The 22,031-nt window shown below is 44.4% G+C and overlaps 1 protein-coding gene across 4 annotated transcripts in view; it reads right to left on the bottom strand.

Annotated features, from left to right (window-relative positions):
• Positions 1–22,031, bottom strand: part of WDFY2 (WD repeat and FYVE domain containing 2) — a 169,316-nt gene that overhangs the window by 77,189 nt on the left and 70,096 nt on the right. For 3 of the 4 annotated variants that reach the window (XM_077855843.1, XM_077855841.1, XM_077855844.1), the window contains exon 3: positions 6,643–6,716. In XM_077855843.1, the coding sequence (XP_077711969.1) occupies positions 6,643–6,716 (74 nt within the window). Of the gene's footprint in view, positions 1–6,642; positions 6,717–8,103; positions 8,202–22,031 lie in introns of those variants that run through there. The other variant, XM_077855842.1, reaches the window with a different exon arrangement.

The following is a 22,031-nucleotide window of genomic DNA, read 5'->3' as shown; positions in this document are numbered from 1 at the left end:
TAAAGGCTCAAATTCTTTTCTTCTTCTTCTTCTTTTTTTTTTTTAACATCTTTTTAGCCATGGCTAAATGCATGGAATAACACAAGCCTCCAATCCATTAGTGACCATCGTGGGGCAACTCCCTGCAGCTGGGCTTAGTGGCACGGAAAAAAAAATTAACTTGGTATCGTAAGAGGAGAATCCTAGCTCTGCCACCAGTTCTTAACACGTGACCTACAATACATCACAGTCTAGGGGAGGGTGGCATTAGCTGTAGAAGAATGAAGGTCCCTTTCAATTCTACTATCTCCTTGTCTCCTCCAAGAGGATGTTGAATCACCTTCTTTTAATATCGTTGGATACTTCTTCCTGGAGGCATCATGGTGCATAGTCACCAAACTGCTTCCTAATCAATGGTTAGAACACGGTAAGGAGACACTGTGCGTATAGTATTATCAGGTATCCTGGGTTGAACAGTGTCTTCCCTAAATTCATGCCCATCTGGAACCTCAGGATGTGATCTTATTTGGAGCAAAGGCCTTTACAAATGTAATTAGTTAGGATGAGATGATTCTGGATTACGATGAGCTTTTTTTTTTTTTTTTAAGATTTTATTTATTTATTCATGAGAGACCCAGAGAGAGAGGCAGAGACACAGGCAGAGGAGAAGCAGGCTCCCTGCGGGGAGCCCGATGCGGGACTCGATTCCAGGACCCTGGAGTCACATCTGGAGCCAAAGGCAGATGCTCAACTGCTGAGCCCCCCAGGCGTCCCTAGGGTGAGCTCTCCATCCAGTACTGCTGTCCTTATAAGAAGGCCACGTATAAACACGGAGACACGGAGAAGAAGGGGACATGAAAACAGAGGCAGGGGTTGGAGGGACACATCTACGAGCCAAGACTTCCAGCAACCACCAGAAGCTAGGAGGAAACGAGGATTCTCTCGTAGAGCCTCAGAAGGGGCCCTGTCACCACCTGGCTGGGACTTTAGTCTCTAGTGCTGGGAGAAAATAAATTCTGTCGTCCTCAGCCCCTGGGTTGGCAGTACTGGTGAGAACGGCCCCAGGAAAGCAGGGGCCAGGCACTGGTCACGACTGCTCTCACGGCCACACGTGAGGACTAAGACATACAATACTTCAGACCTTCAGAATATGAGCAAACACCCGGGGAGTTCGAGACACTGGTTTTAGGAGATTAAAACAGCTGTGACGATTCTTAGTGACCTTGTAGTGGATGCTAAGGATTATATTTTCAAAAGGTAATTTCTCCTTTTATTTGAAAAAGTAACATCCTGCACACCTCTTACTAGAAGCATCAGCCTTCTGGAAGGGAACACTTTTTGCCTCCCTGGTGCAACCGGACCCTTTGCCTGATTCCTGCGACACAGATGCCCAATCCCTGGGATCCTGCCAAGGCATACACCCCTGGGAATCCCACCAGGTGAAGCAGCCTCAGGCACACCGCCCAGGGAGTAAGTGACGGTGACACAGAGCGATGCTCTCGGAAGGCTGTTAATCTAATCTGTAAAATAGGAATCTCCAAATGATAGGAAACGGCGTGAGACGGTATATTCCTGCAACAATCCCAGACGCTCAACAGAGCTGTAGTCTAAGCAAAAGAAGAGGCCCTGAAAGACTCCTCAACAGCGCAGTCTGGGGGCCCACCAAGCGTCAGGAGCGGGTCGTATTTCTGCTTCCACTTCTTGGCCGTTTGCTTTAGTGAAGCTCCGTTTATGAGTTTCAAGCAGCAAAGGACAGACATCAGGTTCTTCCGTGCGCCCCAACTGTCGCGTGCTAGCCGTCGGAGCAACCACGGCCCGGGCTAAGAGCCCACTGAGCTGTCAGTACCCGGACCACCCCAACTAAACGCCTTCCTTCCGCGCTTCGACGCTGTAGAGCGTCTGCGGTGGGCCGGGGACTCTGTGGGGACACAGACTGAAGCACACGAGGCCTCTGCCTCCCGCCAGGTCGGCCTAGTGAAGGACACAGCCCCACAGACAAATGAGGCCACACGGCCAGGACACTGAGGAAAAACAGACGCAAGCTGCCCGTGGGCCAGGACCACGGGCGGTACAGAAAGCCTTGAGCAGGAACACTCTCTGCACTAGGTGGCGGCTCCCGACGGCACCCTACGGCCCCGGACGCAGCCCGGGGAGCAGGACACACAGCTCGCCAGGCACACAGGGCTCCCAGCTGGGTGGACAGCTGCCTCCCGGCCCAGGTATGCGTGGGCCTTGGCGTCCTCGGGTGACAGACAGGGCCCCTGGGGCCGGGGCTGGGCGCTGGGTACACACCCAGTGTCAGGGCGAGGCGGAGGCACAGCACCGTGTCTTCTCTCTCCTTTCCACCCCATGCACAGCCCTGTGAGCTGACAGCGGCATGTGCCACGGGAGCACTATCCCCATGGGAGCACTATCCCCACGGGAGCACTATCCCCACGGGAACAACCACAACAGGACACAGCCATGCACGGTTGGTGTCATGATCATTATCCTGAACGCTAAGCATCGTAAACGTCAATCTTTTCTTCTCATCCCAAACTTACCATAAGCACATATATGGAAACAACCTTCAGAGAACAGAGATTTATGATTTGGGGGATTTGTTTAAAAAAAAAAAAAAAACCTTCAATGAATACGCATTTATCCCGCAAGATTTCAATAAAAACTTTAGTTCATTAACAGTTGTTTTTTTTTAAAGATTTTATTTATTTATTCATGAGAGACTCAAGGAGAGAAGCAGAGACGCAGGCAGAGGGAGAAGCAGGCTCCCTGTGGGGAGCCCGACGCAGGACTCGATCCCAGGACCCTGGGGTCACACCTCAGGCTGAAGGCGGCACTAAACAGCTGAGGTACCCGGGCTGCCCGCCCACGAACAGTTCTGATGAAGCAGAAAATCCATATATTTATAAAGATTAGCATCTACACCTGTCTATGACTAAGGCGTTATTCAGTAAGGTTGGTGAAAATTGGCTTAAGGAAGTTCTTTCATTTCTGCATGGACATTTCCTTACCAGTTATCCTTTCCGAATACCTTAGAAACTCTGCCGAGGATGCTGGAGGGAGATCTTCCCTGCTGGGGATCGAGCTCCTTCATAAGCCAACTACTCATCCTGAGCCAGGACCCCAACCACCTTGTACACTATCTCTACTTCTCAAACTGGTTCTTTTGTCCCCAAACCTTTCTTGCTCTCTCTTACCGCCATGTTTCCCTCCCCTATGCCATTCACCTTGCCTGAAATACCTTCCCTTCCCATCTTCAGCCAAAGGAACCCCAGCCCACCGCCAACACCCAGTTCACATCCAGTCTCCACGGAGCCGGCCCGGACCATTACCTCCCACGCTCTCCTCACCTCGCTGTCCTGTCGGCATCACACTCACTGGTGTGCTGCTGGGCTATTTTTTTTTACTGTGTTACTTATTTCCTAATTTCACTCTCCCTTTTCCTCCAACTGAGTAAGCTTTCAAAGACCAGAAGCCACACGTTAGAATTGAGCACATTTAGATTTACTCGTCGGCTGGCTAGAACACATGAGGTATCGTGACAGAAAATTTCGAAGTCCCACTTCAGCATGAATAGCCTGCACAAGATGACTGACTTTTTGGACATTAAAACAGATGACATTTCTGAAAACTCAACATGAATTCTATTGCCATAACGTTTTCCCCTGCAGAAGGTGATTCCATTGTGACAACCGTTTTGAATGGCAACAGAATTATACAAATAAATTATCTCAGAATTCAAGCAGATGCTTATCGCAGCCAGCTACACTAAATAGTAAGAGCGTTTGCACTTTAGTCAACAACTTATTCAGCAAACTATTCACTGAGTCCCTAATTTGTACAAGGAGCCACACTAAGATCCACTGGGAGAGGAGATGAACAAAAGACCGGCAAGTCCTCAACACTCAAAACTTTAATGGAAGAGACAGACTTGAAAACTTTTTACAAAACGAGTTAAATGAGCAATACAGTATAGCTAACCTATGGAGTAAGGTGGGTGATTAACTTCTACTGGTGGACCTTAGGAACCATCCGTCAAAACACAACAAAACCAAAAAATAAAAATTAAAAAAAAGGGAAAAGATGACATTGGAATGAGGCGCTGAGAGATAACTGGGACTCTGCAGACCAAGATGGCAGAAGGGGGGTCGGGAAGACAAGGTCCGTGAGAGCAGGATGTGCAGACATGAAAGCACAGCCTCACCCATTCTAGCTCCTCTCGGTAGGTGGTGACCTAACCTGCTGCTTCGTGAGAAGCTGAAAAGGCCGTTTCCCTCCTACACCTCATAACTGTCTCTTCCCCACGGCTACACTCTCCAAGTGGTGCAGGACCCCCCTGCTGCTCGTCATCCTGGTGCAGCGCTCCCTCTCCCTCTCCTTCCTTTCGCAGACAAGTTTTTGTAAGCATGGTCGGTGCGGTCGTCTCTACTTCATCTCCAATTCATTCGATTACATGAGGTTAACTACTTCTTGAATCCTTTTTATTCGGCAGAATAAATAGAAACAAGGATTTACTTTCTGATTTCCTCTTTCTTTTAAAATAAGTTAACCAAAAAAAAAAAAAAAAGTTAACCAGTATTTCTTTTTAAAATGTATTTGCTATATTCAGGGAACAGAGAATGAATAGTCTGCACAGGATTTCTCACGTCCACAAACTATTCAACAGCTGAGACTGTAAGTACTTCTCACCCCCATGAGAACGCTGAACCTTAAGCCCTTCTCTCCATGTGCCTTCCCCTAACTCAGCTCTTCACAGTTCTTCACATGAGAAGAGGGAGCATATACAATTCATCCTCTTCGACAACATAAAACAGGTCCTTTTAAGGAATTATGTCATACGAGCTGGGTCCTTAATCTCCTCTAGAAGATCAGGGTAAGGTAAGGTCTGGTACATTCACGCTGCACCGACATCCCTACAGAAGAACCCCAGCCAAGACCCCTTGATTTACATTCTGCTTCTCCGGCAGTTTCATTTACTAAGGGAATAATGGCTAAGATGGTCTCTCCTCTTGTACACGATAAATAGCCAGAACTCTCCGTAACTTACTTACTTTGCTCACCTTTCTTACCTTCAGAGCCAAATTTATCAGTACCCATTAACCACCTACACTGATTCCAAAAAACGCAAAGACTCACCCATATGTTATATACACTTCAGCCTTTTCACGGACAGTGAGTGCTACATATACTGTTCCATGAACTGTTGGACAATATATAGATCTTAGCTCATCTTTTCAGATTTCCTTTGCAGTGAATATTTCAGTTCACTGAACAATCCAGTTACCCCCCTTCATCTTTTAAAAATATATTTATCCCCCCGCCACATCCCACTTTTTAAAAATAACTCTCCTTCGAGCAGATGAAGATCTGTATCATTCACTTCTCTTCTGTCCTCCTACAGAACAGAGTTTACAGACCTACCGACTGCATTGGACATTATAGAAACTGCATAAATATTTGTCAATAGGCAGATTTACATATAACAATATTGTTAAAATTTCCATAAAGGTCACCAAACAAATGTTCTGACTAAAGACCAAATGGAAAATTTCAAGCCCACCTCTTCAGACCCCTTGTAAGAATCAGGTTAAGATTACAGATGGAAACCCACATTCCATATGTCTAACTATTTAAAAGTCATACATCAAGTTAAACTATTAAATAAAATATGTTCTCCTCCACTAATCCTGACAAATAGCCCTTCAACCACCTGGCAGTGCAGGAGTGACTCCAGAATTTTTAGACCCCTGAAAGCTCCACAATATAGTACATGCAGGCTCTCTGCTGTTTGGGGTCAGGGAAATGTCATTCAGGTCCTCAGAACAAGGGGTGGTGGTGTGAGGGCCCAGGCTGCGCACACCCCCTTGACCGCTTAGGTCCTTCATCCTGTGGGGAAATGTGGCCGGAACAGCGTTCTCTCACTCAGGGCCCCAAAGAAGGGCCTCTTTTGCTGGGTCTGAAGGCAATACTGGCTGATTTACCAAAATGGAGAATTTACCAGATCGGTCTTGTTACATTTACCTAATATACCAGCTAAGATTAAATATATAAAAAGATGATTAAGTGGTAAAACCTGAAATTCCAATCCCTAATCACTTTAGTTCCCTCAAGATCTATAATAAAAGAGCCTAATACTTATCTGAATCTACCCTGAGGCCTCATGTAGAGTCTGTGCTTTAACAATTCATACAATTTACTGGACTCTACTCACATGTTCGAGGGAGTTAAGACAAGAAGGAGCAGAGAAGAGGGAAAGGAGGAAAACATCAAGTATCAGAGATCAGACATGCGGGTCAAAGAAGACATTTCCCTTGTGTTCTGTCGCTGGTCGAGGAAGCATGTGACCGAAGGACCATGATGAGCCATCTGATGACTGCGGGCTCTCACTCACTCACAGACTCAAGCAGCTCGCTCACTGGCCTCACAAAGTCCTCTCCTAGCCACTGTGTCCACGGCGAGGCAAGCTGAATCTTGTCAACGTTTAAACTGAGACGCCCTACTCCTCACCGTAATCGGCTGCACTGCAATGTCCACTTCACTTAGCAAGAAAATTAATTTGTTAGTTTGAAAAAAACTAATACATAACTTTCATCACAATACACATATGCATACTCCACGGGAAGGGAAGTATTTCAACTGGAAATCTTATTGACGTGTACTTACTGAGATTGTACCATTGTCTAGACCTATGGACAGTCTTCTTGTTTCCGGGTTAAAAGACATGCATGAACATGGAGCTGAAAGAAATGAACATGTTGATGAAATTAACAAAATGATGATTCTCATTGATTCAGGAGTGACTAACTAGCTAAAAGTGTGTGGCTATTTTTTCCCCCACTATTTCCTGAAAAACAGTTCATTTAACACCCACTCACCAAAAAATAAAAACAGTAATTTTACAACCAACCCCTAGTTTTTCAGTTACCCTTTTAATGAATATAACAAGTAAGATATTCTCAAACTGGACTAGTTCCAGGGGGCTTGGTCTCAGCTGTTCCGTCAGTATGGAATCTAAACGCGCGTGGCTACATTAACAATATTTTGTGCTGTGTAATCGCTGTCTCCGGTCTCTCTCTTCCACTCAAACTCCATCTGTAATACAAACAACCTATCTTTTCTCAACTAGGCGGAAAAAAAAAAAAAAAAAGAAAGATCTTATAATTCCCTCCTCCCCTGACATACACATACTAGTATAAAAATCTGTTTTGTGATTCAGAATTGACTCAGGGCATGTGGACTAACAGAAATCTTTTACTCTCAGCACTGAAGGCTGTTAATTGGGAAAAAAAAAAAACTGAGGCTCTGTCTCAATTTGAGGGAGAACCAACCGGACACAGGGCCAGGCTCTACTGGAAAAAAAATCAAGTCTGGATAGGGCCTCCCTGTTCCGCAGAATTGGCTACTACCTGAGTAGACCTGAGCCTAAGTAAACTAAGCATGCCTGGAAGCCAGCGTGGCCAAGAAGTGCCTGCTGAACACACAGCTTCCAGGTCCCTGCCTCCTCCGTCTACACTGGCTCGTAAGAATGGGACGTGTTGACAGTTTATCCCAACTGAAATCGCTGTTCGATAAACGAGTCCAACGCAAATTTTAAATGTCTCTTCCACCTTCACAGCCCAGTAGGATCACAAACTGCTCATCATCATAATCAGCCTCAGATATCTTTATTCCTGCTTTCTACTGCTATGATTAGATGTCTTACTCAAGGTCACACAGGAAGAAAAAGTTGGAGAAGGTTCAAAGACACAATTCAAACACACAATCCTATTTTGAAATACCCAACTTAGATTGCCTCTAAACTACAAAAGAATTTCAAGTTCTACTGACAGAGCCACTTCATAAACACATCACTTGGTAACATTCTTTTTGTTCCCTATAAGAGGACCCTGAACAGAAAAGATCTTCCAAACTGTATCAAGTATTTACTTTTTTCTAATTTTCAATCATGATATATTCAGAAAATGGAAACACAGAAAATAATCCTCCCACGACTTCCACCAGTACAGCAGGATATCTTCACTCTGATGAGCCACAAAATTAAAATGGATTCCCGAAAGTACACTGCTGAAAAAAGCAGTCAAATGGTATTTAATGTGCTGCTCTAAAGAAGTCAGTCTTTCTCACCGGTGGCCCATAAACTATGTTGGCACAATTTCTAGGCAGGTGTTAAGATGCCAGGTCTCATAAGCTTGTAACGTGCGTTCAGAATTAAGATCTAACAACTTGATTGGAAAGTTATCATATTTGCTGAAAAAAAGAGAAAAATAATGTGATTACAACTACATCAAGTATATCAACACCTAAAAATGTACACGGAGAAATGAAACCGGTTTTGTATTTGTGTGACAAGAGTATTTCTATGATTCTGTCTTTGATCTTATTATTCTGCTATTACTGTTAAAAGTTTTAAATAGCTAATGGTTTATTAGGATATAAGCATGAGCATATGAAGTACCACTTGATTGCCGCCCAAAGGGCTATAAACTAGTCAAGAATAACCTTATCACTTTAGCTGCCTCTGCCTGACTATATAAAAGTCTTTCTGTGTGATTTCCTCCAAAGTTCATATCTGGTTATGTAAAGAAAACCCACTGATCTCTGAATGTGACTTAAATGACTTTTTTACAACACTGCACAGGCTACGCTGACATCTATACTGCTATTTCTTTATTCCTGGATTTCTTCCCCTCTTTACTAAATTTCTTATTTTGAAAAAAATTTGGAATGCTTACTATGTTCCAGGCATATGATATAATGATATACAAGGAGCTACAGCTGCCATCATGGAGTTTATAGATTGTGGCACCAACCATGTACAGGAACTGTAATGTCACCATTAGAGTCCAAATCACTTTATGTTTACGGTAAAAAACACCACCAGAATTCAGAATCCAAAAGGAAAAGATCTTTCCCTTAGGGTCACATAAACAAAAGAAATTTAGAAATCCTGTTGTTCTAGAAGCCATATGCTTGAAACCCAGGATGGTTCTTCTAGACAGGGGATTGCCAGAGCTAAAGACCATTAGCTTCCAGACGCCCCTAAAGACCAAACCACCCCTCCAAGGGGGCACCAATGGTAAAACAGCAAGTCAGCCTGTGTGTGTGTGTGTGTGTGTGTGTGTGCAGGAAAGACTTCTGGTAGGCGAGCCTTATGAGGCTCCTCAAACCATTTCCCAACTGTGACACTGTCACAGGGACAGGCCCTCGCTTGGTTCCCATAGACCCTGGCAGGGCCAAGAACGGAGTGGACTGAAAAGAATACTGATGCCCGTATTTGTTGTTACAGCAAACATCTTTCCTTGTGGGAAGCAGAGGAGTAGCTAGACTGACACAGAGATCCTTCTAACTTCAACTCCAGAAATTAACAAAAAAGCAACATCTGAAAGACTAGTCTTATGGCTCAAAAATGGGCTCCTATCCACGTGAGAAAATATCAAGGGGGCAAAACTGTCTGCGGAAGGACAGTACAATACAGTAAAGTAACGGTAATTCCGGCCAAATGGTAAAAGGGCTCCTGACAGGAAGGGTTAGAGAAGAAACAAACAAAATATGATTTAAGCACGGTATTTGTAGCTAGGTTACCCAAATGTGGTATGGGATATTTCACAGATAGGAATTCAGCTTTAAGTGATACAAAATAGTTCACTATCTGGTGGCTGAGAGTTGAGGTGAGAGACCAAATGGCCGGGAGCCTCCCGTTCTCCCACCGGGCAGGGCCAGACCCAACAATTCCAATACAGCCCCTCCGCCGACCTGCATCGAGCTGCAGCCCTCGACTCCAGAGGACATCAATGTAGCATGACACTCAACATGAACCTTTAACTGTTTTCCCCACGAGAAAGGATAAGCACACCTGGCGAGCTTTGTGGGGCGAGCCCCATTTGCCAGGTCCTCACGCACAGACCATCCGTGCGGTTTGCCTGGGTCTGCTCCTACACAGACCCAATACCTGGAATTCACGGTCCTGCCACTGGTCTTGTTGATGTTCTCTCATTAGCTTCCTATGTTTGCCCCAACATGTCTACTAAAACCCAAGAAAAAAAATGCCCACAGTTTATTCCTAATAAAATAGTACGAAAATGCATTTCCATGCTCTCTGATTAAGACCTGTCATCTTGGGGACACCCGGGGGGGCTCAGCAGTTCAGCCCTGCCTTCAGCCCAGGCCATGACCCCGGGGTCCCGGGATCGAGTCCCGCGTCAGGTTCCCTGCATGGAACCTGCTTCTCCCTCTGCCCGTGTCTCTGCCTCTCTCTCTCTCTCTCTCTCTCTCTGTGTCTCTCATGAATAAATAAAATCTTTAGGGAAAAAAAAAAAAAAAAAAGACCTGGCATCCCTCTTTTCTGTTTCCGACTGAGCCAAAAGAAATATATTTGGCAAAATTTTAGGAAGCAAGATAATAAAAGATAAAAATAAGTCGGCAAAGAAATTTGTGCAGGTCTGTGAATAATGAAAGATAAGAGTCTCTTACATTAAGTATCAGGACTGTAGATCTTGATGACCTGTCAATATCTTATTTTAAAAATTAAACACTTTCATAACATTGAGCATTTTTTAAGTGAAATTTTTGTAGTTTCAGGCAGGTATTCAGCTTAGGGTTTAGGGAAAAGTAAAATAAAGAGAAATCCCAGTCTGGGTCACTATATTAAAAACCATATAATTTGAAGAGAGAAAAGCTCAAGAGATCTAAGCCCCAGACAAAGGGAACTCAAGGGACCAACATCAACCTCAACAGTTAGTCATTAAATGGATTACAGAGAAACTGACTACTTGTATTTCAAATATTTCTGTCCTTCAAATGGTCTCAAAAAGATGTTGCTCTTGCTTTTTTTAAAAAAATAAAGTTAAGAAAAAGCATTTTCAAAATACTCTTATTGGGGGGAAAGTTACCTAACTTCCACTATTTGTATCTTTTTCATTTTACGACTGAGTTCTTTTGTCCTTTGCTTATTGGTTGGGACTTTTGTCCCAAAAAACAGCAGCTTCATGAAGGTGAAGCAGTGGATTTCAATCACCTGATATAAGGCCTGGAAAGGCATTACGTGGCGGACACACTCATCTTTCTGGGATGCTCTGGGGGTCACTTTAAAACTAAACAAACGATAGCACTTCCCTGAATACACCTGGAGGGGTTAAAGGCACCCCATCAAGTGGGATTTCAGGATCCTACAGAAGGACTTCAAGGAGCAGCCCAGCGCCGCGTGTAGACGGGAGCTCGTGGACACGCTTTCACTCAGTCCCGTTTGCCACAGGACCGTGCTTACTGGCTTTACCATAGTCAACCCATGTTTTACTTAATGAGAAACACTTCTATTCAGGACTCCAATTGCCTAGCATTAAAAATCATTTTTCATTCCACTCAAGTGTTTTATGCACTCTACTAAAACTGACCACTTGGTTCCCTTGAGTTTAGTCTGAGCAACATCAGCAAAATTAATGGATTAGCAGTGGTCACTTTTTCTCCCAACAAGTTTTAAGTCTCAACTATCAGTTTAAGATCTAAGGACAACAGAATTCTGAAATATCCTGTCACAGGAAAACCAAGCAAGAGTGTGCTAAATAAACGCTGTGATTACTCTGATTGATGAACATGTTATTTCTACCTTGGATGATCCACGTTTCCATTTCCGTTAAAAAACAAAAGTCCCTTGGGCATATTTTCTTTCAGTAAATACAGAATTAGAAGATCATATTACAAAAAAAAAAGATCATATTACATAATTATTTTTGAAAACGTAAATGGTAAAAATAGTAAATTGCTTTTACCGATGGTTCCACAACATAACCTATACCAAAAAGAAACCAACAAAGGAGCAATATACTTCACAACTAAGAACCAAGGAGTTCTTTGAAATAAGGTATAAAATAATATGATGAGCATTTCCCAATTACACCCACACCCCCCAGGCTACCAAGAAAGTCCCTCAATGGAGTTAAAGATGTTGTCTACAAGTCACCAAAACAATCACTACCTTATGAAAACAGAACTGTCAAATTCATTATTTTAAATTCCTTTCTATCACTACTCTAACCACATGAATTTCCCCCAAAACTCCAATAAACCCAGTAGAAGAGGTGGGACAACACACAAACCAGCTCCATCCATTGTCTTTAAGTACAGAAAATCCTTTGGCCAGTGGGAAAATCGACATTTGCAATTTACATATAAAATGACACGTTTCCATCCCAGGTGTACAGCATATGAACACAGTAATCATTTTAATTTTCTAAATCCTCAATTTCGAGTTACCTGTTGCTGCAGAGCTAAAGTCCCAACACACAGGAAAAGGAAACCGATCTAGCCACAACCTCACAAACCGCTCAATCTTTTCCTGGTCCCCCTTGGGTTCCGATCAGCAATGACAGTCTATATTGCTAGATACCAAGAACCTGAAAGTACTTTGTAAATTACTAATTTAACATAACTGATAACCAAAATATTTTTGCAAATGTGAGATCAAAGGAAATGGACAGTTTATCCATCCGGCTCCAGAGGAGGCAAAATTGTAAAGGATTTGCCTGAAATGGGAGGAGGAGCAAGATGGCGGAAGAGCAGGGTCCCCAAATCACCTGTCTCCACCAAACTACCTAGAAAACCTTCAAATTATCCTGAAAATCTATGAATTCGGCCTGAGATTCAAAGAGAGACCAGCTGGAATGCTACAGTGAGAAGAGTTCGCGCATCTATCAAGGTAGGAAGACGGGGAAAAAGAAATAAAGACACAAAGGCCTCCAAGGGGGAGGGGCCGCGAGGAGCCGGGCTGAGGCCGGGGCGAGGGTCCCCAGGACAGGAGAGCCCCGTCCCGGAGACGCAGGAGCTGCACCGACCTTCCCGGGCGGAAAGGGGCTCGCGGGGAGGTGGAGCAGGACCCAGGAGGGAGCAGATGCCCTCGGGCTCCCGGGGACACTAACAGACACCTGCGCCCCGGGAGAGTGCGCCGAGCTCCCTAAGGGCTGCAGCGCGCACGGCGGGAACGGCGGGACCCGGAGCAGCTCGGGGGGCTCGGGGGCGGCTCCGCGGAGGGGGCTGCGGGGCCCCGGGAGCAGCTCGGCCGGGCTCGGGCAGAAGAAGAGGCTCCGTGCGAAGGGGGCTGCGCGGTTCCAGGAGCAGCTCGGGGGGCTCGGGGGCGGCTCCGCGGAGGGGGCTGCGCGGCCCCGGGAGCAGCTCGGAGGGGCTCGGGCAGAGGAAGAGGCTCCGTGCGGAGGGGGCTGCGCGGTTCCAGGAGCAGCTCGGAGGGGCTCGGGCGGCGGCTCCGCGGAGGGGGCTGCGCGGCCCGGGAGCGCGAATCCACCAGCGCAGGCCCCGGAGCACAGGGCGCCGGGACACAGCCCAGGATCCCGCCTCCCCCGGGACAGGCAGAGGCCGGGAGGGCCCAGGACAGCGAGGACGCTCCTGCCCCAGCTGAGCACATCAGCGGCCCCGCCCGGAGCCTCCAGGCCCTGCAGACGGAGTTCCTGCCGGAGCTGAATCCAGGTTCCAGAGCTGCCCCGCCACTGGGGCTGTTCCTCCTGCGGCCTCACGGGGCAAACAACCCCCACCGAGCCCTGCACCAGGCGGGGGCACAGCAGCTCCCCCAACTGCTAACACCTGAAAATCAGCACAACAGGCCCCTCCCCCAGAACACCAGCTAGACGGACAAGTTCCAGGAGAAGCCAAGGGACTTAAAGTACACAGAATCAGAAGATACTCCCCGGTGGTTCTTTTTTTGTTTGTTTGTTTTTGTTTTTGTTTTTGTTTTGTTTTCCTTTTTGATTTGTTTCCTTCCCCCACCCCCTTTTTTTCTCCTTTCTTTTTCTTTCTCTTTTTCTTTTTTTTTTTTTTTCGTTTTTTTTTCTTTTTCTTCCCTTTTTTTTTCTCTTTCTCTTTTCTTTCCTTCTTTCTCTCCTCTCTTTTTCTCTTTTTCCCAATACAACTTGCTTTTGGCCACTCTGCGCTGAGCAAAATGACTAGAAGGAAAACCTCACCTCAAAAGAAAGAATCAGAAACAGTCCTCTCTCCCACAGAGTTACAAAATCTGGATTACAATTCAATGTCAGAAAGCCAATTCAGAAGCACTATTATACAGCTACTGGTGGCTCTAGAAAAAAGTATAAAGGACTCAAGAGACTTCATGACTGCAGAATTTAGAGCTAATCAGGCAGAAATTAAAAACCAATTGAATGAGATGCAATCCAAACTAGAAGTCCTAACGACGAGGGTTAACGAGGTGGAAGAACGAGTGAGTGACCTAGAAGACAAGTTGACAGCAAAGAGGGAAACTGAGGAAAAAAGAGACAAACAATTAAAAGACCATGAAGATAGATTAAGGGAAATAAACGACAGCCTGAGGAAGAAAAACCTACGTTTAATTGGGGTTCCCGAGGGCGCCGAAAGGGACAGAGGGCCAGAATATGTATTTGAACAAATTCTAGCTGAAAACTTTCCTAATCTGGGAAGGGAAACAGGCATTCAGATCCAGGAAATAGAGAGATCCCCCCCTAAAATCAATAAAAACCATTCAACACCTCGACATTTAATTGTGAAGCTTGCAAATTCCAAAGATAAGGAGAAGATCCTTAAAGCAGCAAGAGACAAGAAATCCCTGACTTTTATGGGGAGGAGTATTAGGGTAACAGCAGACCTCTCCACAGAGACCTGGCAGGCCAGAAAGGGCTGGCAGGATATATTCAGGGTCCTAAATGAAAAGAACATGCAACCAAGAATACTTTATCCAGCAAGGCTCTCATTCAAAATGGAAGGAGAGATAAAGAGCTTCCAAGACAGGCAGCAACTAAAAGAATATGTGACCTCCAAACCAGCTCTGCAAGAAATTTTAAGGGGGCCTCTTAAAATTCCCCTTTAAGAAGAAGTTCAGTGGAACAGTCCACAAAAACAAAGACTGAATAGATATCATGATGACACTAAACTCATATCTCTCAATAGTAACTCTGAATGTGAACGGGCTTAATGACCCCATCAAAAGGCGCAGGGTTTCAGACTGGATAAAAAAGCAGGACCCATCTATTTGCTGTCTACAAGAGACTCATTTTAGACAGAAGGACACCTACAGCCTGAAAATAAAAGGTTGGAGAACCATTTACCATTCGAATGGTCCTCAAAAGAAAGCAGGGGTAGCCATCCTTATATCAGATAAACTAAAATTTACCCCAAAGACTGTAGTGAGAGATGAAGAGGGACACTATATCATACTTAAAGGATCTATTCAACAAGAGGACTTAACAATCCTCAATATATATGCTCCGAATGTGGGAGCTGCCAAATATATAAATCAATTATTAACCAAAGTGAAGAAATACTTAGATAATAATACACTTATACTTGGTGACTTCAATCTAGCTCTTTCTATACTTGATAGGTCTTCTAAGCAAAACATCTCCAAAGAAACGAGAGCTTTAAATGATACACTGGACCAGATGGATTTCACAGATATCTACAGAACTTTACATCCAAACTCAACTGAATACACATTCTTCTCAAGCGCACATGGAACTTTCTCCAGAATAGACCACATATTGGGTCACAAATCGGGTCTGAACCGATACCAAAAGATTGGGATTGTCCCCTGCATATTCTGGGACCATAATGCCTTGAAATTAGAACTAAATCACAACAAGAAGTTTGGAAGGACCTCAAACACATGGAGGTTAAGGACCATCCTGCTAAAAGATAAAAGGGTCAACCAGGAAATTAAGGAAGAATTAAAAAGATTCATGGAAACTAATGAGAATGAAGATACAACCGTTCAAAATCTTTGGGATGCAGCAAAAGCAGTCCTAAGGGGGAAATACATCGCAATACAAGCATCCATTCAAAAACTGGAAAGAACTCAAATACAAAAGCTAACCTTACACATAAAGGAGCTAGAGAAAAAACAGCAAATAGATCCTACACCCAAGAGAAGAAGGGAGCTAATAAAGATTCAAGCAGAACTCAACGAAATCGAGACCAGAAGAACTGTGGAACAGATCAACAGAACCGGGAGTTGGTTCTTTGAAAGAATTAATAAGATAGATAAACCATTAGCCAGCCTTATTAAAAAGAAGAGAGAGAAGACTCAAATTAATAAAATCATGAATGAGAAAGGAGAGATCACTACCAACACCAAGGAAATACAAACGATTTTAAAAACATATTATGAACAGCTATACGCCAATAAATTAGGCAATCTAGAAGAAATGGACGCATTCCTGGAAAGCCACAAACTACCAAAACTGGAACAGGAAGAAATAGAAAACCTGAACAGGCCAATAACCAGGGAGGAAATTGAAGCAGTCATCAAAAACCTCCCAAGACACAAGAGTCCAGGGCCAGATGGCTTCCCAGGAGAATTTTATCAAACGTTTAAAGAAGAAATCATACCTATTCTCCTAAAGCTGTTTGGAAAGATAGAAAGAGATGGAGTACTTCCAAATTCGTTCTATGAAGCCAGCATCACCTTAATTCCAAAGCCAGACAAAGACCCCGCCAAAAAGGAGAATTACAGACCAATATCCCTGATGAACATGGATGCAAAAATTCTCAACAAGATACTGGCCAATAGGATCCAACAGTACATTAAGAAAATTATTCACCATGACCAAGTAGGATTTATCCCTGGGACACAAGGCTGGTTCAACACCCGTAAAACAATCAATGTGATTCATCATATCAGCAAGAGAAAAACCAAGAACCATATGATCCTCTCATTGGATGCAGAGAAAGCATTTGACAAAATACAGCATCCATTCCTGATCAAAACTCTTCAGAGTGTAGGGATAGAGGGAACATTCCTCGACATCTTAAAAGCCATCTATGAAAAGCCCACAGCAAATATCATTCTCAATGGGGAAGCACTGGGAGCCTTTCCCCTAAGATCAGGAACAAGACAGGGATGTCCACTCTCACCACTGCTATTCAACATAGTACTGGAAGTCCTAGCCTCAGCAATCAGACAACAAAAAGACATTAAAGGCATTCAAATTGGCAAAGAAGAAGTCAAACTCTCCCTCTTCGCCGATGACATGATACTCTACATAGAAAACCCAAAAGTCTCCACCCCAAGATTGCTAGAACTCATACAGCAATTCGGTAGCGTGGCAGGACACAAAATCAATGCCCAGAAGTCAGTGGCATTTCTATACACTAACAATGAGACTGAAGAAAGAGAAATTAAAGGAGTCAATCCCATTTACAATTGCACCCAAAAGCATAAGATACCTAGGAATAAACCTCACCAAAGATGTAAAGGATCTATACCCTCAAAACTATAGAACACTTCTGAAAGAAATTGAGGAAGACACAAAGAGATGGAAAAATATTCCATGCTCATGGATTGGCAGAATTAATATTGTGAAAATGTCAATGTTACCCAGGGCAATATACACGTTTAATGCAATCCCTATCAAAATACCATGGACTTTCTTCAGAGAGTTAGAACAAATTATTTTAAGATTTGTGTGGAATCAGAAAAGACCCCGAATAGCCAGGGGAATTTTAAAAAAGAAAACCATATCTGGGGGCATCACAATGCCAGATTTCAGGTTGTACTACAAAGCTGTGGTCATCAAGACAGTGTGGTACTGGCACAAAAACAGACACATAGATCAGTGGAACAGAATAGAGAATCCAGAAGTGGACCCTGAACTTTATGGGCAACTAATATTCGATAAAGGAGGAAAGACTATCCATTGGAAGAAAGACAGTCTCTTCAATAAATGGTGCTGGGAAAATTGGACATCCGCATGCAGAAGAATGAAACTAGACCACTCTCTTTCACCATACACAAAGATAAACTCAAAATGGATGAAAGATCTAAATGTGAGACAAGATTCCATCAAAATCCTAGAGAAGAACACAGGCAACACCCTTTTTGAACTCGGCCATAGTAACTTCTTGCAAGATACATCCACGAAGGCAAAAGAAACAAAAGCAAAAATGAACTATTGGGACTTCATCAAGATAAGAAGCTTTTGCACAGCAAAGGATACAGTCAACAAAACTCAAAGAGAACCTACAGAATGGGAGAAGATATTTGCAAATGACATATCAGATAAAGGGCTAGTTTCCAAGATCTATAAAGAACTTATTAAACTCAACACCAAAGAAACAAACAATCCAATCATGAAATGGGCAAAAGACATGAACAGAAATCTCACAGAAGAAGACATAGACATGGCCAACATGCACATGAGAAAATGCTCTGCATCACTTGCCATCAGGGAAATACAAATCAAAACCACAATGAGATACCACCTCACACCAGTGAGAATGGGAAAAATTAACAAGGCAGGAAACAACAAATGTTGGAGAGGATGTGGAGAAAAGGGAACCCTCTTACACTGTTGGTGGGAATGTGAACTGGTGCAGCCACTGTGGAAAACTGTGTGGAGGTTCCTCAAACAGTTAAAAATATACCTGCCCTACGACCCAGCAATTGCACTGTTGGGGATTTACCCCAAAGATACAAATGCAATGAAACGCTGGGACACCTGCACCCCGATGTTTCTAGCAGCAATGGCCACGATAGCCAAACTGTGGAAGGAGCCTCGGTGTCCAACGAAAGATGAATGGATAAAGAAGATGTGGTCTATGTATACAATGGAATATTACTCAGCTATTAGAAATGACAAATACCCACCATTTGCTTCAACGTGGATGGAACTGGAGGGTATTATGCTGAGTGAAGTAAGTCAGTCGGAGAAGGACAAACATTATATGTTCTCATTCATTTGGGGAATATAAATAATAGTGAAAGGGAAAATAAGGGAAGGGAGAAGAAATGTGTGGGAAATATCAGAAAGGGAGACAGAACGTAAAGACTGCTAACTCTGGGAAACGAACTAGGGGTGGTAGAAGGGGAGGAGGGCGGGGGGTGGGAGTGAATGGGTGACGGGCACTGGGTGTTATTCTGTATGTTAGTAAATTGAACACCAATAAAAAAAATAATAATAAAAAAAAAAAAAAAAAAGGATTTGCCTGAAATGACTCAGCAAATTGGCAACAAAAATGAAAATCCAATTTCAGCTTCCCACCCAGGCACAGGTTCCAACCTACATGCTATTTTGAAAACTCCAATCTTAAAAAATACATAGTTTGGGGTGAATTTAATGTAAACATAAGCCTATGTCCAAACTTGATCTCTCTGTCTTAACCAAGATAATTTAATGCATTCCCTACCTCCTTTCACCAAGAATTTGAAATGACTCAAAAAGCAGACACAATGAAACCAAACAATAGAAATAAGCAAAATATAACAACTAAGGAAAAGATGTATAAGAACAGAAAGGGAGGAAAGAAAAAAAAGAGCAAAGAAAATGAGAGTAAAGATCTGTTGGCGAACGTAACAGGCCCGTGTCTCACATTATCCATAAGGACCGCGAACCAGGTCCCTCAGAGCTGCCCTCCCAATCTTCCTCGCCTCGTGATACGTACAGAAAACTAGGCTGGAGCAGGCCCAGGAGGAGACGGCAGGGATTGCGGCCCGGGTGCCTGGATTTCCCCTCCCAGCCTCGGAGACGGGCTGTCGGGCCTGTAATCCGTCTGCGTTGTCCCAACGTGATGTAGGACATGGGGGCTGAGCGCTGCCTTGGAGAAAGCAACAGGCCTCCAGACACCTTCGTGCTTCCTCAGAGGAGGGCTGAGTGCTGCGGGAGACAAGAACCTCCCAAAGAGCCAGAGCGCGCCCACACACGCACTCCGCCGACCGAGCTGGGGGCCGACGACGCGAGGCATCCCCGCCGAGGGCTACAGCCCGGGAGCTGCTGATGAGACTGCGCAGCCTGCGGCCTGCCCTCCGTAGAAACAATCTTTCAACCAAGCTTTGGATAAAAACTAGGACGTTTTTAGTTCGAAGTTCAAAATTATGTTTTTCAATGAGGTCGGAATTCGATCCGTTAAGTTAGCCGAGCAAACGGTAAAGTGGCTGCACCTGTGTGAAAACCGAGGGGGCCCGAGCGCGGCTCCCCCTGGCCAACGCCACCCCCCATCCATGCCAAGACCCAGAGCTGGAAAGAAGAGGTCATTCTGCTGCTGTGTTAGGTGCACCTCTGATTCGTACCTTTGAAAAACCATCTACTGTTTTGCTTTGGGGACAAATTCATACACTTGGAAGCCAAAGTAAATTCCACCTGCCAGCCCTGGCAGCCACAGAACCCACAGAGGCTCTCCGATTGTCCAACACACCCTCAGTCCCGAGGCTCCGCGCCTCTTACCCCCCTATTCACTCCATCTTTGGCAGCCGCGCTGCTTTACCTAGTCTCCGTGCCCAGGGGGAAAAGCTGGCAATAGACGCCCAGACGTGATACCCAATACTTTAATACAGTAAACAAAATCTCAAACACCTGCCATCCTGGCTCCTGCTTGAGATTTCTCTCCTCCATCCATCCCTTTGTCTGACCCCATGAACGGCAAACCTAGTTAAAAAAGTAAATCTAAAACAACTCAACCATGAAAATGGGAATGCCTATGCTTTTCATGTTTTGTTTCGTTTTGTTTTTTCCCTCTGTAGAGAGAGATGCAAATGTGGTGGCTGAAATGGTACCTATTAGAAGCCTGGAACAAATAATCATTTATGGCTACGACTGAAACCTCAACTCTATACCCTCAGAAAGGCTAACCCTCTCTGGTTTCCAAGCTCAAGCAGGTCCCAGCTGGGTACTTTGTAATTTGATCTTGTCATAGGCAATAAGCAGCTATCACATGAGATATGTCAAAAAGATACTATTTTTTGAAAGAATACTGGATAAGGAAAGGCTCTTATTTCTCACTCATCCATAAAAATTGGCACATAGGAAAGTACAAAACCAGTCATCAGTCACCCCAGATTCTCTATAGACAGCGAGGTTTTAAATGGGACTCTCTTTAGGAACCTTTGTGACCAGGTTCCCATTACGCCTGTTTCCTGTTATAACACCACCCAGCGTGAGTGGTGTTTATTTTAGGTCTGCCCCCCCACCCCCCAGACTGTACACACCATGAAGACAGGAATCATCTGTCCTACTTAACCACCATATCCTTGGGACATCGCACCGTGCTAAGTATGGAAGAAACATTTAAAATTTATCGAATGAACCATCTAAAGAAATTAAACGGGACAAGTCTTTCTGCTTTTCTTCTTTACTTGCCCTTACTTTTCCCAGACTATTTTCAGCTCAACATCACAGTGGCATCAATTAGGACACGGCTCAGTCCTTGCTCTTAGAGACCAGAGCGATCCAGGAGAAACTGAATAGACAGGAATTGGGAGGTACACAGTCAGGGCGAGCCTGAGTCAGAAACTCGTAGTTTCGAGTACCACAAACCCACCGGAGAGGATGTAAGCACTAATGGGCACATCTCTTGAATTCAAAGGCAGAAGCAGAGTCGAGCTTCTGAAGGTTGGGAGGAGGAGGAGAAAAACCCTCAGCCATCACCTGTTTAGGTTTCTCTCCCTCTTGACCAAGTGGCCCTTCCTCTCGGATTCATACTTCCTTTTAAGTGGATCAGCTTTCACTGTTTCTTTATGCATACGAATGCCCCACAGCTATAAGGTTTACATGTTCCCAGCTCAAGGGACCAGCTGAGGCTGAAACTAGCATTTCTTACTCCAAATTCTAAATTCTGGGAAAACCAGGTTGGCTCAGGAGCCAACAGCCTTAAGCAGGCAAGTCTGGTCTCTCCTGGTTCCCACCTAAAGGGGAAGCAGGGCTTCTCAGACAAGACAGGGAATGAGGACACATCCCCAAAGCTGGTGTGTTTTTGATCATGATGTATCTGCTCACTCCCTACATCCATCAGCCTTCTCACCCTCCCCGGCCCTTCAGGCTCACTCCCAACCATCACACTTAGCCTTCGCTATCCGTTCCTTCTCATCTGACGCCTTAGCCTTCTGCTTCCTCCCCTCCATTAAATGTCAAATTCTTCCTAATGCTACAAAACATTACTGTCCTACCCAAAACATGACAAACACTACATTAAATGGTATTTTAATGAACAAAATACACAAATAAGCCATATATTACATGTACAGGATACTTCACGTTCTCCTCTAGATTTGGAACACTACTGATTACTCGCCACCTGAGACCCATCACAGT

Source organism: Canis aureus, chromosome 17, assembly GCF_053574225.1.
Source record: "Canis aureus isolate CA01 chromosome 17, VMU_Caureus_v.1.0, whole genome shotgun sequence".
Lineage (NCBI taxonomy): Eukaryota > Metazoa > Chordata > Mammalia > Carnivora > Canidae > Canis > Canis aureus.
This window is presented reverse-complemented; position numbering and strand designations above follow the sequence as displayed.